General features: G+C 45.5%; 1 protein-coding gene across 1 annotated transcript; it reads left to right on the top strand.

The window, feature by feature from the left end:
• Positions 1-1,453: 1,453 nt before the first annotated feature.
• Positions 1,454-12,789, top strand: T265_03477 (hypothetical protein; the record flags this gene model as incomplete). Its single annotated transcript, XM_009167977.1, has 2 exons — positions 1,454-1,713; positions 12,607-12,789. The coding sequence occupies 2 exons, from the start codon at positions 1,526-1,528 to the stop codon at positions 12,683-12,685; spliced, it is 267 nt and encodes an 88-aa protein (XP_009166241.1).
• Positions 12,790-14,342: the final 1,553 nt, after the last annotated feature.

Genomic DNA, 14,342 nt, shown 5'->3' with positions numbered 1-14,342 from the left:
GAAGTTGAGCAGGAATGAAGTCTTTCAGACTACATTTCGTTTCGATCGATACGCCTAAGTCTGCCTTCTCCATGTATCGATAGCTACTGTTCCAAGAAAATTAAAGTTATCCTTCAGCTTTCTTCGAAGAAGGTATAGAACCTGATCGGGTCCGGGTGGCTGTTAAGCTGGAACATCGAAAAAGGAGTTCCGATCACGTTATCTTAGCATGTCAACAGCTGGCATAAAGCCAGTTTCAAACGACTGGAGCTTACACACAAAACATCGAATCTATTCGGTACGTCTACAAAATGGTGCATAAACGCCAATGCAGCACACACCGACCTTTAGTGGACAGCTACTTGTTTGGGTTCGTTTGGAGGCAAAGGTACCGAAAAACGAACCTTTTCATACAAATCATTAAAAGCATGTCCCAGTTTCACCCTGTTTAATAAAACAGGGTGAATCCAATCTTCTTTGGGTAGCGGGGGTTAATTTTCTGATAGGGCTTATCTGGAAAAGGTCCTCGCTGAATCTTTTCTTTTCTGGAAAAGATCCTTTTCGCTTCCGATAACTTTGACAGACCAAACACATGTGAATCGATCGGTTCATCGACGCGACGATGGATGTCGGCTGGATGCATCCAGCTGATCCAGAAGAACACGACAGTGTTGATGGGAACACACCGGAAAAGGAGTATTATGCATTCTCTGGTTGAGAGCCTCATTGATGGATGCTCCCCTATGGTCGATTCTCCTATAAGAAGGTTACCCTTGGCTAGACCATTTTTATTGATCACAGTCCCTTTGGGTCTTCTGCAACCAGGTGCTCACCGTAGCAACAACAACTAAACTGCACTGACGCATACACTTTCGGGGGTTGGCATTAACATAACGCCGAATACACTGGCAGTTATTTGGTCACGTGGTACTACGCGATTCAGAACACGGATACAAGTATGTTATGTTGAAAACACTTGCTTAGTTCACCATCCATAATCTTTTAAACTTACTGTTCCATTACCTGTTCATCTTGTCACTTCTCAGATATTTTTCTTCGTAGGCTATCCTGCTCCAAAGGAAATGTAGCTCTGAAGATAGCAACTCACATGAAATACCTCGAGGAATCGCCACTTGGAGAGTTTACATTTTAGGACTCTCTGACGTCATCTGTCATGTAAGTATGAAAACACAGGGCGCTGGATCCCAACTGTTCAGTCATTCAACTGAATAACCAAGCCAAAATTTTTAAGAGTAATGTGATTGATCGTTACCTTGTTGAAAAGTTCGAGTAAAAAGCACCTTGAAAGATTCAGCCCAATGAGTAGTTTTGACCTGTTGGTGGAGCCTCACCTTGATTCGTCAATACTGTTACTTTTTTAAGAATCACATATGCACACCATCATCTCTTTTGTGGTGGAATTTCAATCATCCTGTGTCTGCGCATACATGCTCGCACAAGCCTTCGTAACTCACACAAGTTCATATTTAACTCTTACCGGCATTTTGCACGCAATCCTTCAGTCAAGTTCATCCTCGTCTAAAGCATGGCAGATCGTGTGACGGTTCTCAACACGGAAATGAACAAGGAAATGTTGGAATATGCCGTCGAAACGACACGAGAAGCGTTTGAGAAGTACAACGTCGAGACGCAAATTGCAGAGTTCATAAAGAAACGGCTAGACGAGAAGTACGCACGATCTTGGCATTGTGTGGTTGGAACGTGGTATGGCAGGTAGGTTTCAACTTGTCTTGATCGTTTTCGAAACACCCAACTGTTCGGCTATTCACATCCAAAAGGGATCAGACGAGAAGTACGCACGATCTTGGCATTGTGTGGTTGGAACGTGGTATGGCAGGTAGGTTTCAACTTGTCTTGATCGTTTTCGAAACACCCAATTGTTCGGCTATCCACATCCGAAAAGGCATCAAAGATGATTTTTGACGTGGATTTTTTTTGTGAATTAATAAACTACTGAAAAGCCGTTTGGAAACTATTTAAGTTCGAAGTAACTTAGAAAACACCATCAATGGATCATGTACATGTGGCCAAACAGTCTCCCTTAGTAAAGGTACATATAGGACGCTGACCACAAATTGAGCCATCACACAACGGTTCCCCAATGTATTGACGAACCGACACCTATGCGTGCAAACTGTGGGACACATACATACCCAGTCCATTACTACAGCCACACAATAGTTCGCCGATGGATTCACGAAAGGACACGCACGCACGCGTACAAACTCGTGGACACATTCAATCAGCTTCTATACTCCTCGACCGCCAAATTTATGCAACTCCGGCTTTGTCTGCCTTGTTGATTGAAGTAGAAACCTCGACGAGCCTATGGTAGCATCGAAACTCGCTTGAGTCAAACCTGAGTCTACCTGTATCATCAGCTTATTCGTTGGTTCCACATGCTTCCCAGTGGCCTAAATGACGGCATATTATCCTCCCGTATTCTAACAGCACATCGATGTGACTGACTACAGTTTGTTGACGTTACACCCGTCTACACATCCATCCCTTAGCTGAAGGTTGAAGTTTGAAGTAAACATCCTCGCCACTTGGTTGGACGTGTTTATCTGTATTTCGCTTCATAGCACACTTCCGTTGTTTGACCTTGACCGCCAGACGTAGCACATCCAAACGTGTTCAAAGTCTCTCTCCCATTAGCAATTCACAGGGCGACTGGCCTGTATTAGTAACCATGTCCTTTAGTAAAAATCTGTCCAGTCTTCGCTACAGAGAGGTTTGGGAAACAGTCAGTGGGTTCGATTTTGACACAAAAGCTTCGATAGATCACGTGAGTAGTAAATGAATAGGTTGATTGGGCAGTCAGGGAACCAATCCGTGACCAGTGCTGGGTGTCAGTCGGATATCCCCGCTTGTTGCTTAGTGGGGATGAGGGTTAGAGGGGATCTGTCGTGGAACTTTTCCAGATAAGCCCCGCCAAAAAGATTATAAAAAAGAGGATATGAAATTTGTACTCTTAGTTTTTATTGAAGAGAATAAAATTGGGTCATGTCATTATTAACTTGCATGAAAAGGTTCGTTTTCCGGTAAATTTGCCTCCAAACGAACTCACACAAGTAGCTCTCCACTGAAGATCGGTGTGCGCCACAGTGGCATTTATTCTTCATCCTGTAGACGTGCCAAAGAGATTCGATGGCTTGTGTGTGAGCTCCAGTCGTTGGACCCACAAAGTTTTCGGTATGACTAGCCTTTTCAGGAGTATAATTCATGTCAATCGTCGATTCAGTTCCTTGGTATGATGCCCACATACCGGAAATGATGATTGAGTCGGGAGCGATGCAGGCCTGAATGGTGTCCATCAATTGGTCGCAGTTCCATCTGGCACTAGATACATGGACACCTTTTTAGTTTTCCGACATATACTTCCAAAAATCCACTGTTGGAGAAGGACTCGCCCTGCGTGGTTTTTACGGCGAGATATTAGCGTTTTATCGATCTCGACGTGTAGACTTGGGCCGCCGATAACGGTTGGAGTCTTCATAAGCCTCCAGGCGCAAACTTCGCGAAGAAAGTTCTTCCAGACAACGGTGGTAGTTGAATAGAATTACTGTCCTAAACTCCATGCTAGACCGCTCCAGCCCGGTTCCGTTTCGGGGACCGATTTCTTGCCGACACTATCAGGCATTACACCTCCATCTATCAGAAACGATTGAAAGTGTCATTTGGTGGCCATTGTTACGTAAACGTTTCTAATGGATCACTCCGTGACTTTGCGAAAACTTATTACCGTCTCCTTGTCATCAACGAGAGTTGAAAGCATCAGAAAGTTCACTTAAAGTTTTACATTTTTGCACAAAATGAGCCTAGATGCGGATAAGGAATTGTTTTCATCAAAAATAGGTCAAGGTTGTGTGTGTACATTAAATTGGAGCTGGCAAAATGTGGCGCATGCACTTTTTGCATTAGTGGCGGGGCTTATCTTGAAGAGATCCATTGTCCTCATGTTGAACGCGGATTTTGCTGCCTAGCCTTTTCTGTTTAGGACGCCCAAATGGAGTCGTTCACAGATTTTGTTCGCCTGTGTTCGTCGAGGGCTGTCGGGACAATTTTTAGGGGTTGGGAGTGATTAATTGGATCCTGTTCTGCTTGGATTTTGTACTTTTAGACCCGGACCACTTATGCTGATACCTACACACCGCCTCATGTCATCTCGGCTGATCTAGAACCACTCTCCACACGCTTGCCAGTTCTGCGCCCTCTGTTCTATTCCCGCTGGGATGCTTGGCGATTTCCACCACCTAGGCCACCAGTCGCTGTGGTGTGAGTCTCAAACCCCGTCTCAGGATGTCCACATTTTCTAAATCTATCCTATGCCCAGTATCTAGTTCATACCCTATCATTGCCGAATCTTTGACTATCCCCTGGTATTCATCTACGTTTCTCGGTGGTCTATTAATGGGGCGCTTATGGCCACCGATTCTGGTATGCGATTCCCCGGATGTCTGACCTGGATTTTGTTTCACCAATCCATTCCTCGCTGTTGCCACCGCGTTATGAGTGGTATGAGAAAGTGCATTCGAAGCGTGTTCTTCCCCGTTGGTTTTCAAAAACAGTACTCTTGAATGCCATCCCGTTATCAGAAACTATTGTATCAGGTACACCGTGAGATGCGAAAGTGATGCGGACAGCACTAGAGACAGTTTCCTTGGGCGTCGCTTCTTTCCATTTCGAGTACGGGTCGACTATCACAAGAAGTATATAGCCACAATAGTTCACGTGTGTGCGGCCTTACGGTCGCGACGGCCGCTGCCATGGTGATACAAGTGCTGCTGGTGCTGGCAAAGCCTTATTTTGCTGGCATGTCGTTCCTCAGCATGTTGATTCGCCGGAACGCATTTTCTCGCCAGAGGGGTCAACCCTTCTGTACTGATGCCAAAAAACCCAAATAGTCTACATGATCAGCCAGAAATTTCACACTTCTTTGTGTATTCGTAGTTCGTACTCCCCCAATGACTTCAAACGCTCCTGAAGGATAAACCCAGCCATCAGGATGTCGTTCGGATAGACGAACGCCTTCGGTACAACTGTAACAATGTTCCAAACTGTATTTTGATATATGGATGGAGTGGAATTGATTTTAGAAGAAACGCGATTAAACACAGACGGTCAACTGTGAGTACCAGTGAGTGTGATGGGTTCTACCTACTCCGTTCAGTAAATCCAGTCTCGAAGAATATTTGCTCTTACCAATTTTAGGCAGTGAGCGAGGTTCCGCGGGGGCTTGCTAGTACGGACTACGGTTTTATAGTTGCCGCGGATTCTAACTGTGCCATCCAGTTCACTGTTGGCGTTATTGGTGTAGCCCACTCGGAAAATTCCGTACTTTGAGTTACTCCTTCTTCGTAATGTACTACTTATAAGGTTGCTGAAAATTCGTCGACAGTCCACGACCGGGTTGCAAATGAGTGTATTTCGCTGGTTACGTCCCTCTTCGACCGATGGATGCATCGACCGAGACCTCAGGATGGTTGTATTCCCGGCGGAATGTGTATATTCACCCTCACTCGGGAACACTTCTAACTCCTGGGTTCTAAAAGTACTTCCTCGCACTAACAGATAAGAGAATGGACCTTAGACCTTAGACCTGGTTTAATGTTTAATTGTTTACAGCTATCGAAAACATTGGTAGAGAAAATCGTTCAGGTGAAGCACCCTTTCGGTTCTTAACTGCCAGACCACCAGAAGGAAGTACGAGGGCTAGGATACTGCTAGGTTGCCAAAGCCTAGACAGGGGAAGTCGAGAGACACAGAGGTCGGCTTCGAACCACGGACCATCCGGTCAGTAAATTCGTGCCCTAACCACTTGGAACATCTCGCCCCAGCTACAGTGGGTATTCACAGAGGATGGAAATCCATCCAGTATTCTATACTGATTTCACCTTCCACAAGTAGAGTCTGGAGGTTCGCCTGAAATCTACCTTGAGCCGAAATACAGAATGGCTTCCTCTGTCTTCGAAGGCACTAGTAGTTCCAATCATTTTTGGTTATCGACGCTTTCATAGTACAATGGGAATTGTGTGGCTGCAACGAACTAGTAAGTGAATGAGCGTTTGTCATCAAATCGGAGCGACAAACGAGGTTTGTTAGGTCAATGGAGCTGGAACGTGTTTCACGCATGCCAAGTCATTATCAAACAGCTAGAACCCATTTTATTCCCTTAGTAGCCACAAATATGCCATGAGGGGCGATGACGTGACTACACAGAATAAGAAAGTGACATCAATCCACCTGAGCGCTATGAGATCTTCGCGCCTTCCTGGTTGGGGTCCATGAGTTTTCTCTTCTGAACCCCTGAAGATTATGACCAAAGTGTGGCCGGCATATTGTCAGTTTCTGACTGAGCTGTCAAACTTATGGTCCTTCACCATCATCGATTCGGCTTGTGTTTGTTAGACTCGCAAAGTCCAACCCCGTGGATAGCATCTAACTCCGATGTGATTCCCAGACACATTTGGTTACTTACTGTTAAAACTTGTGGGCATCTTAGCGAAATACACTCATTTTCACACTAATTTGGTTCGCGAGAGGACTCATCTGGAACCCAGCTGAATCCCTCGGTTTTGATGTTTCCAGGCAAACCAAGTTAGTTTGCAAATGAGTGTATATTCGCTCATTTCGTGCAATTTGGTTTCAAGTAGAACATAAGGTTGACGGAAACTCGGGGACTGCGCCTACCTGATGAGCCCCAAGAAGGGCGAAACCGGTCGTGGGCTGTCGACAGATTTTCAGCAACCTTATGAGTAGTGCGTTACAAATACATGTATTGTGGACATCTTGTTCTCATCTTCTTTCTAGAAGATGTACGGCTGTTTTTGTACGAATAATTCACCCTTCTTCTTGCTTCTGTCCTTTACAAGTGTGGTTGCCCCCCCCCCTAACACTGGTCGTGGTTTGGTCTACATTTTCACACATGTCATTATTCAATGAATCTAGCAAGTCACGTGCAATAATTCTGTGATAGCCAACCATAATGGAGGGAATAACGCCCTAGCCAGCTGGCCAAAGTAGTGACATTTGTCAGTATTTTTCCTTTGAAATTGAGGCTTGAGCATGTCTTGGTGTACTTTTCGGTAGATCATGAGGTCCGTCTCGAAGAAAATGAAAGACTCCCTAGATTGTCGGGAATGACTTATCGATTGATGAAAAGTTCTCCGGAAATCTGGTCTGTAGTTCTCACTGTGGCTTCACTTAGCAAGTGAGATGTTCTCATTTAGGGGATCTCTATTGGACTCGGGACTGATATGCTCGCTTAATTTTGATGCTGGTTGACGTGTAAGCTAAAACTATCCGTCCGTTGCTGACGTAACCTAGCATCGTGAGTGAAGAAAGGGGCGGCACCAAGCTTTTTTCATAAGTCAGTGTCCGTTACCGTCCCCTTGTGTGACCTCATTCCTCGAAGTACCAGACAAAGCGAATGATGTCCCACAAGTCGCTTTGATCTTGTCACCAGGGTGACCAATTGTAATCAGGGTGACTTTAAAGCCAAACTGACTGGTCAAATCTATGCCAACCACTGCCTTTGTTGTCTTCGCCCCAGTTCGTTGCCACTTTACAATCTAGGCAATTCAGATCGATGTGGGTAAGCAGGGTATACCACATCACATATCAAGGGTGTTTTAGGGTAGAATAGATGTCGTGAATGTTGGTAGAGGCCAGTTCACTTAAGCTGGATGGTCAGGTGATTATGTGGTCGTTTCGTGCACATGAGACATTTTCGTCGGCATCACTCATCCAATAAAGTTACTCCAGACTGTCTTAAAATGTGCGCAGGTACTTAGCACTTGTTGAAGACAAAACACTGTGGTGGTCCGAGCCCTTGCGCCTAGCACGACGACTAATTCGCTGAAGCAAAAAAACCTCACCATGTATCACAAATATGGTGAGAAAAGAACGCGAAATCCTTGTTCACTGTGTGCTCTGCAACGACTGCGCGCGTCCAAAATCACAAACAGGGAAAGTTTGAGTACAGGTAGAACAAGGTTGAAGGAAACTCGAAGACTGCGCTTGCCTGATGAGCTCCAGAAAGGGTGAAACCCGTCGTGAGCTATCGAAGAGTTTTCAGCAACATTATGAGTAGTGTATTACGTCTATAAAAGTATCTGGCTTTCTTGAAAGGGACACTCTTCATAAGCTTGTGCAAAGCTTGGCATTCCTTCAAAAAAGATCACAATAGAAAACCTTAGTTGTAAAAGCGCAGAGTGGGGTTTCTGCCAACACGATCGCGTGACCGAGTTTGCGTAAAACTCGCATACCAGGCAAATGCTTGTGAAAGTCAGGTTCTTCTACGAAGCAAACGCAAGTGCCTTCATCCTACAGTGAACCGCTACATTCCTGGCCCCGCAGGATTCAGTGGGCTAATATGTTGTGAATCAATCTGCAGACAGGTGGAATTAGAGGAAATCATAGGATAGGTGAACAACTGAAAACTTTCTACAGCCATGAAAATGGAATTCGAACTGTTCGAATTGCTCGCAAGCTTTTCAGGTTTAAGCCTTGACCACGCCACTTCTAACGGGGATGGTATGATCTATTGGCCAGTCTCATTAGAGGCGGGGCAGAGATTCGAGTAAACCGGACTACTCACATGCCTCATCAGTAGTATCCACCGTAACACAGGTGATTAAAAGATTGCGTACAGGCATAAGCTGTTGTAGACACGAACGAAGTTCATGAACAGCGGACTGCTTGGCAGAACACGGTGCTCATAAGGCTGCCGAGAATTTTTCCACAAAACACGACCGGTTTCGGGCTTCTTGTCACTCATCAGGTAGGCACAATCCGCGAGTTACCGTCAAACTTATGTTTCACTTGAACCCAAATTGGCCCGATTCAGGCAAATACACTCATTTGCAAATCAATTTGGTTTTAACGGGAGACTCAACTGAATTCCTCATTTATGATATTCTTTAACCGAATGTGCTTCACAAAGGCCGCCTCATAGTTCAGTTGATGCGATATTCAACATATCGCATTATATTTTTTTCATAAAGGAAACAAGGTTGCTGAAAACGCTTCGACAGCAGAGTCTTAGCTGAACGTGATGGCGAATGTTCACGGCTATTCAGAAATGATAGAATCCAGTGCGCATTATTTTAATCGAACCCATAGTTTTCCAAGTATATCATGAGAATAATCGGTAAGACACACACACACACACATGAGAACCGGTATTGTAGACAACTGTCTGTCTTACACTAGAACGACAAGTAGGTGGCAGTAGTGAAGTAACTGCTTGCCTAGCGTCACGGTTGAGGAAGCAGTACATTCAGGCCCCGAGGAACTCGTGGTGTGACGCGTACTGAACGTTGATCGTACGTTCTGACAGAAGAATCACTCGCAGCGGTCAGACTGGAGTGGACGGCAGATGAGGAAATAAAGCTGATGTGAACTTCAGTGTCTATGGGTAACCCGAGACCAGTAGCTTTGTGGAAAACTTTTAGGCGACAGTGATATGGGTAGGACTTCGAACTTTACTCGCCTCTATAGTTCCACCCGAGAACTATCCAAGGACGACCAAGATGAATGGACAGGTAGCCTAGCTGCCATGCCACTCGAAGGAAGCACGAGAGCTTGGATACTGCCAGGTTGCCCAAGCGTAGACAGGAGAGGTCGAGAGGCAAAGGTCGGGTTCGACCATGAAACATTCCGGTCAGTAAATTCGCGCTCTCACCCGCTGGATATCGAGGTTGACGGCGAATTGGATAGCTTCGAGGTAGGCATCTCTATGGAAGCAATGCCAGTGAGGAGCATTGTTGAATTTCAAGTATCTTACCGGCAGTGCTAACAGGCTCAGCCGTAGGAACGCTATTTGAATTGTACGCGGGCGGGTAAACGCTTAAGAAAGCCTTGTTTAAGCAAAACTTCATCAATTTTTCTTTCGCCCATGACGGTATAAAGCAAGAGAGTTTAGAAACAGCTACAGCCGTTCGCCATTCCACCACCGTTTGGCGTGTGGCCTTGGTGACTGATTGGCTGCGTGTCCGTTTGGTTTGCGCGCGTGCGTGTCTAACCTTCAATCCATCAGATGATTGGGCAAGTAAGTCAGTTGCTTGCCTGCTCGTTGCAGGACGGACCTATCTGGCCTCACGAACGCAGTGCGCCCGTGGCCTTACCTACGTGTTTTCTGACTTAATTTGAGCTACAGCACAGAAACGTAATCAAATGGGTCAATTGTGACGTCAAGCTCGCGTAATATCAGTGCTCTGGTTATTTGAATGGTCAAATTCAGGATCAGAGGCAGTGTGCACTAAAAACAAGTGATAATATGCAAGACAACGGTTTACGGTTACTAGGTGCTGACTAGCCGTTTGAGCAAAACTGGTGAGAGATCTTGAATGAGAGTACGGACGTGTTTCCCTTGCAGTATAACTGCTGCATGTGTTCCGCAACTGTCCGTGGATATGTAGATTTCAGTTGCCTTCCAGTCCTGTGTCTGTGTTGTGTGGACCTGCGCGATTCAAATACAAGTGTGCAGTCACACATGGCCATTCCAGTGTGACAGTTGCAAAAACCTAGTGTGAGTAAAGGTGGTAACAACGTGAACTGAATGGATGGGAAATTATGAGCGCACGTGTACTGATCACACTAAGCAGAGTGGTGAAAAAATTAATTACGCAAATTTGAGTGGCTACAGATCACGCCATTCCCCACCTGGAATTGTTTTGCTTCAAGGAAGGAGAGGGGTAGCGTCACTCAATAGAGCGAAAGCGCATAGAGGAATTCCCACAGGTGTTTGCTATCTGGAAGTAGCACCCTCATGTGCTCATATGGAATGTAAGATCACACGATGGTGATTCGATCAAATCCCGACAACCTGAGCATTCCTTGAACAATTCAGCCATCAAATTCAGTGTATCTCTAGGTGACGTCATCCTTACTGACTGGTCTTCGCCACTCAGTGACTGAGTTCTTCCAGTCACTTTTGCTGATGCAGCCAAGTAGCTGCTCTTTCAAACGCCCCCCTAGAAACGTTAATTTGCTAAATATTCTATTAGTGCTGTTTTGACTTCATAAAAATTCGGTGCAACTTGTTCACATTGGCTTTGTTTTCAACATGGTCATACTGACTAATGTAGGAATATTGACGCATTCGTTCTTCTACACAACCTCGTGGTTGCGAGCGCTCTTCGCCTAATCAACGCAAAGTCAGATGTGCATTCTACCGAGGATGTCAGGCGAACGGCAGTTGTCTTCTGTTCAATTCCCCTTTAGTACTCAATGTAGAATTCCATATAGTGTGAAACAGGACGGTGAAAGAGGACGGTACTTTGACCCCTGTCTTGGCTTGATCCGCTCGAAATTATTTACCCTCCCCCCTCATCCTTTCTCCAAGTTCCAGGGAAGCTACGTACCAGTAGATGTCACAGATGCACCTTTTCCAGATAATTCCCGCCAAAAAATTAAACATCGCCACCCAAAAACGGATTAGAAAAAAGAGGATATGAAATCCGTACTTTTCGTTTTCACTGAAGAGGGTGAAATTGGGACATGCCACTAATAATTTGCATGAAAATGTACCGTTTTTCGGTACCTTTGCCTCCAAACGAACTCACACAAGTAGCTGTCCACTAAAGATCGGTGTGTGCCACATTGGCGTTCATTCTGCATCTTGTAGACGTGCCAAAGAGATTCAGTGATTTCTGTGTGACCTCCAGTTGGATCCACAGGGTTTTCGGTATGATTAACCGTTTCATGAGTATAACTCATGTCAATCATCGTTTCAACTCCTTGGTATGATGCCCACGTATCGGAAATGATGATTGAACTGGGAGTGATGCAGGTCTGGATTGTGTCGTTCGAGCTGGCACTGCATACATGAACACCTCTTTAGTTTCCCGGCAGATCCCCTCGAAAATCCACTGCTGGGGAAGGACTCGCCCTGCGTGGTTCTTACGGCGAGATACAAGCGTTTTATCGACCTCGACGTGTAGACTTGGGCCGCCATTAACTGTTGGAGTTTTCGAAAGCCGCCAGGCGCAAACTTCGCGAAGAAAGTTCTTCCAGACAACGGTGGTAGTGTGGCTAATAGATTATTCCTCTGAGCAGAATCTAATTTTTGCCAAATTTTCGGACCAGCAATAAGTGAATAGAATTACTGTTCTAAACTCCATCAGAGGCCGCTCCAGCCCAGTTCCCTTTCGAAGACCGATTTCTTGCTGGTACTGTTGGGCATTACACCTCCATCTGTCAGAAATGATTGAAAGTGTCATTTGGTGGCCATTGTTGCATAAACGTTGCAGATGGATCACTCCATTGCTTTTCGAAAAACGTATTGCCGTCTCCTTGTCATGAACGCGCGTTGAAAGCGTCAGAACTTCCATTTAAGATTTTACGTCCGAACGGAGACATTGTTTTGCACAAAATGAGCTTAGATGCGGATAGGGAATTGTTTTCATCGAAACTAGGTCAAGGTTATGTGCGTACATTAAATCGGAGCGGGCAAAATTTGGTGGGGCTTAACTTTTCGCAAGTTCACATTTTGCATTGGTGGCGGGGCTTATCTGGAAAAGATGCTCATAGATGATCCGTTGGAATTGACAAAACAACAGCCGTGCTGATAAACGTAACCTATTGCCATTTTTCTTTCAGCTACGTCACTCACGAACACGGCCACTTTGTTGATATGATGTACGGAAACAAGGCAGTATTGTTGTTCAAAGCAAACTAACACCTAATTCAAAAATAGAAAATGTTTTATTGCTTTAGAAGCTCCAACTTCATGAAAGCTGTCCAGAATAAAATATTTCAGTTTCTCTTTCTTTGGTCTTTAATCCAGCATGGTTTGTTGAATTGTGATCTAGCTGGAGAAGCTTTTCAAATGTGAAAACATGTTCCTCACCTCGACAAAACATACTAATTACAAGATAACTGAACATTCTGCAGCAACCCACTACCATAAAAACTCCCATAAAGACCATGTTTTTTGCAGTTGGATCTAGCTTAACCTCGTGATAATTGCCTCATTCGTTTGCTTACTCTGTCCGTGTACTTTTGATCTCCACCTAGTCTGTTCATCAGTCCCCGTCATGTACCTAGCCGCAAGGGCCGTTCAGCCCGATGCCAGCATGTAGGTGAATGTGCGCAGCCAACCTACTTTCCTGCGCGTGAAGGTGTCCCGTCCGCTAAGTCTGTCCTGTCGTGGGTAACTGCACAGCCAATCAGAATCGCCGGGCTGTCCTCGGAAGGGGTGATCACACTTCACACTATAGAGGCAACGTGAACAACTGAGGTTTGTAGAGTTTCGAACCCGATTCTTCCTTTTGATATGCGGGGTCGTCAAGCCTACGCTTGACTCAGTTCCGTGTCGGAAACCGGAACAGTTGCAAACTCGCATTTGTGGTACCGAGTGACTCAGTCGAACTTCCTCCAGCTGGTGAAACCTCGAGCAGTATGCCTACTTGATGAGTCATAAGAAGGGCAAAACTGGTAGTAGGTATAAAGAGTAGTATATCACGTCAAGAAGGCATCATTCGGCATTTCAAACTGAAATACCTTTGTACAGTACATCTATTACAAGAATGTAATAAACGAATAACTCGGCTGAGCCTCTTATTAACTTGTGGGAGCGAGATGGGCCAGGTGGTTAGAGCGTGAATTTACTGACCAGAAGGTCCGTGGTTCGAACCCGACCTCTGCCTCTCGACTTCCCCTGTCTACGCTTGGGCAACCTGGTAGTATCTAAGCCCTCGTGCTTCCTTCGGGTGGCATGGCAGCTAGGCACCGGAAAGGTGCTACAGCTCATTACATTGTTCACGTGTTCGCGCCGGATGTAGTTGCATCACGTGAGTGCAGTTGGTCAGAATCGAGATTCTACTTCGCTCTTGTCAATAGCTCACTGCTGATTAGACGTTCGAGGGCTTTCGAAGCTTTTGGGCGCAAGCTGGAACAAACCATGGTCAATTTTATGACTGCCTTGTGGTCACGGCGTTCAAACTCAACGAAGCCCGCTTCTCATACCTTAGAAGAGAATACTGCTGGCTTATCACTGCTCAGCCACAGCCCCCGGACCTAGCAACACACATGAACCGAGCAACAAACTCAAGCTGGAGGTGAAAAACAGACTCCGATGGAAACACATACGCGTAATATCGATCCACAGTAAGTAGTAAAACAGAGAAGCTAATCGCAGCATCTCGGGAGAGGATACAATACAAAGTTGTCATATTGCTGAATCACCAATCTGTTTTATCTGACTGTTGACCCCGCTCCGGCGCCTGAAAAAATATATCGAAGGGAACAAACACATCAGCTTTATTTTAAATAAGCGAGTGCGGGTGCGAAAAAAACAACTGCCCCAAGCGGCGCTCGGTATTCGGAAAATGGAA

This window comes from Opisthorchis viverrini, assembly GCF_000715545.1.
Source record: "Opisthorchis viverrini unplaced genomic scaffold opera_v5_50, whole genome shotgun sequence".
Lineage (NCBI taxonomy): Eukaryota > Metazoa > Platyhelminthes > Trematoda > Opisthorchiida > Opisthorchiidae > Opisthorchis > Opisthorchis viverrini.
Note: the sequence above shows the minus strand (reverse complement) of the source record. Positions and strands in the feature narration are given on the sequence as shown.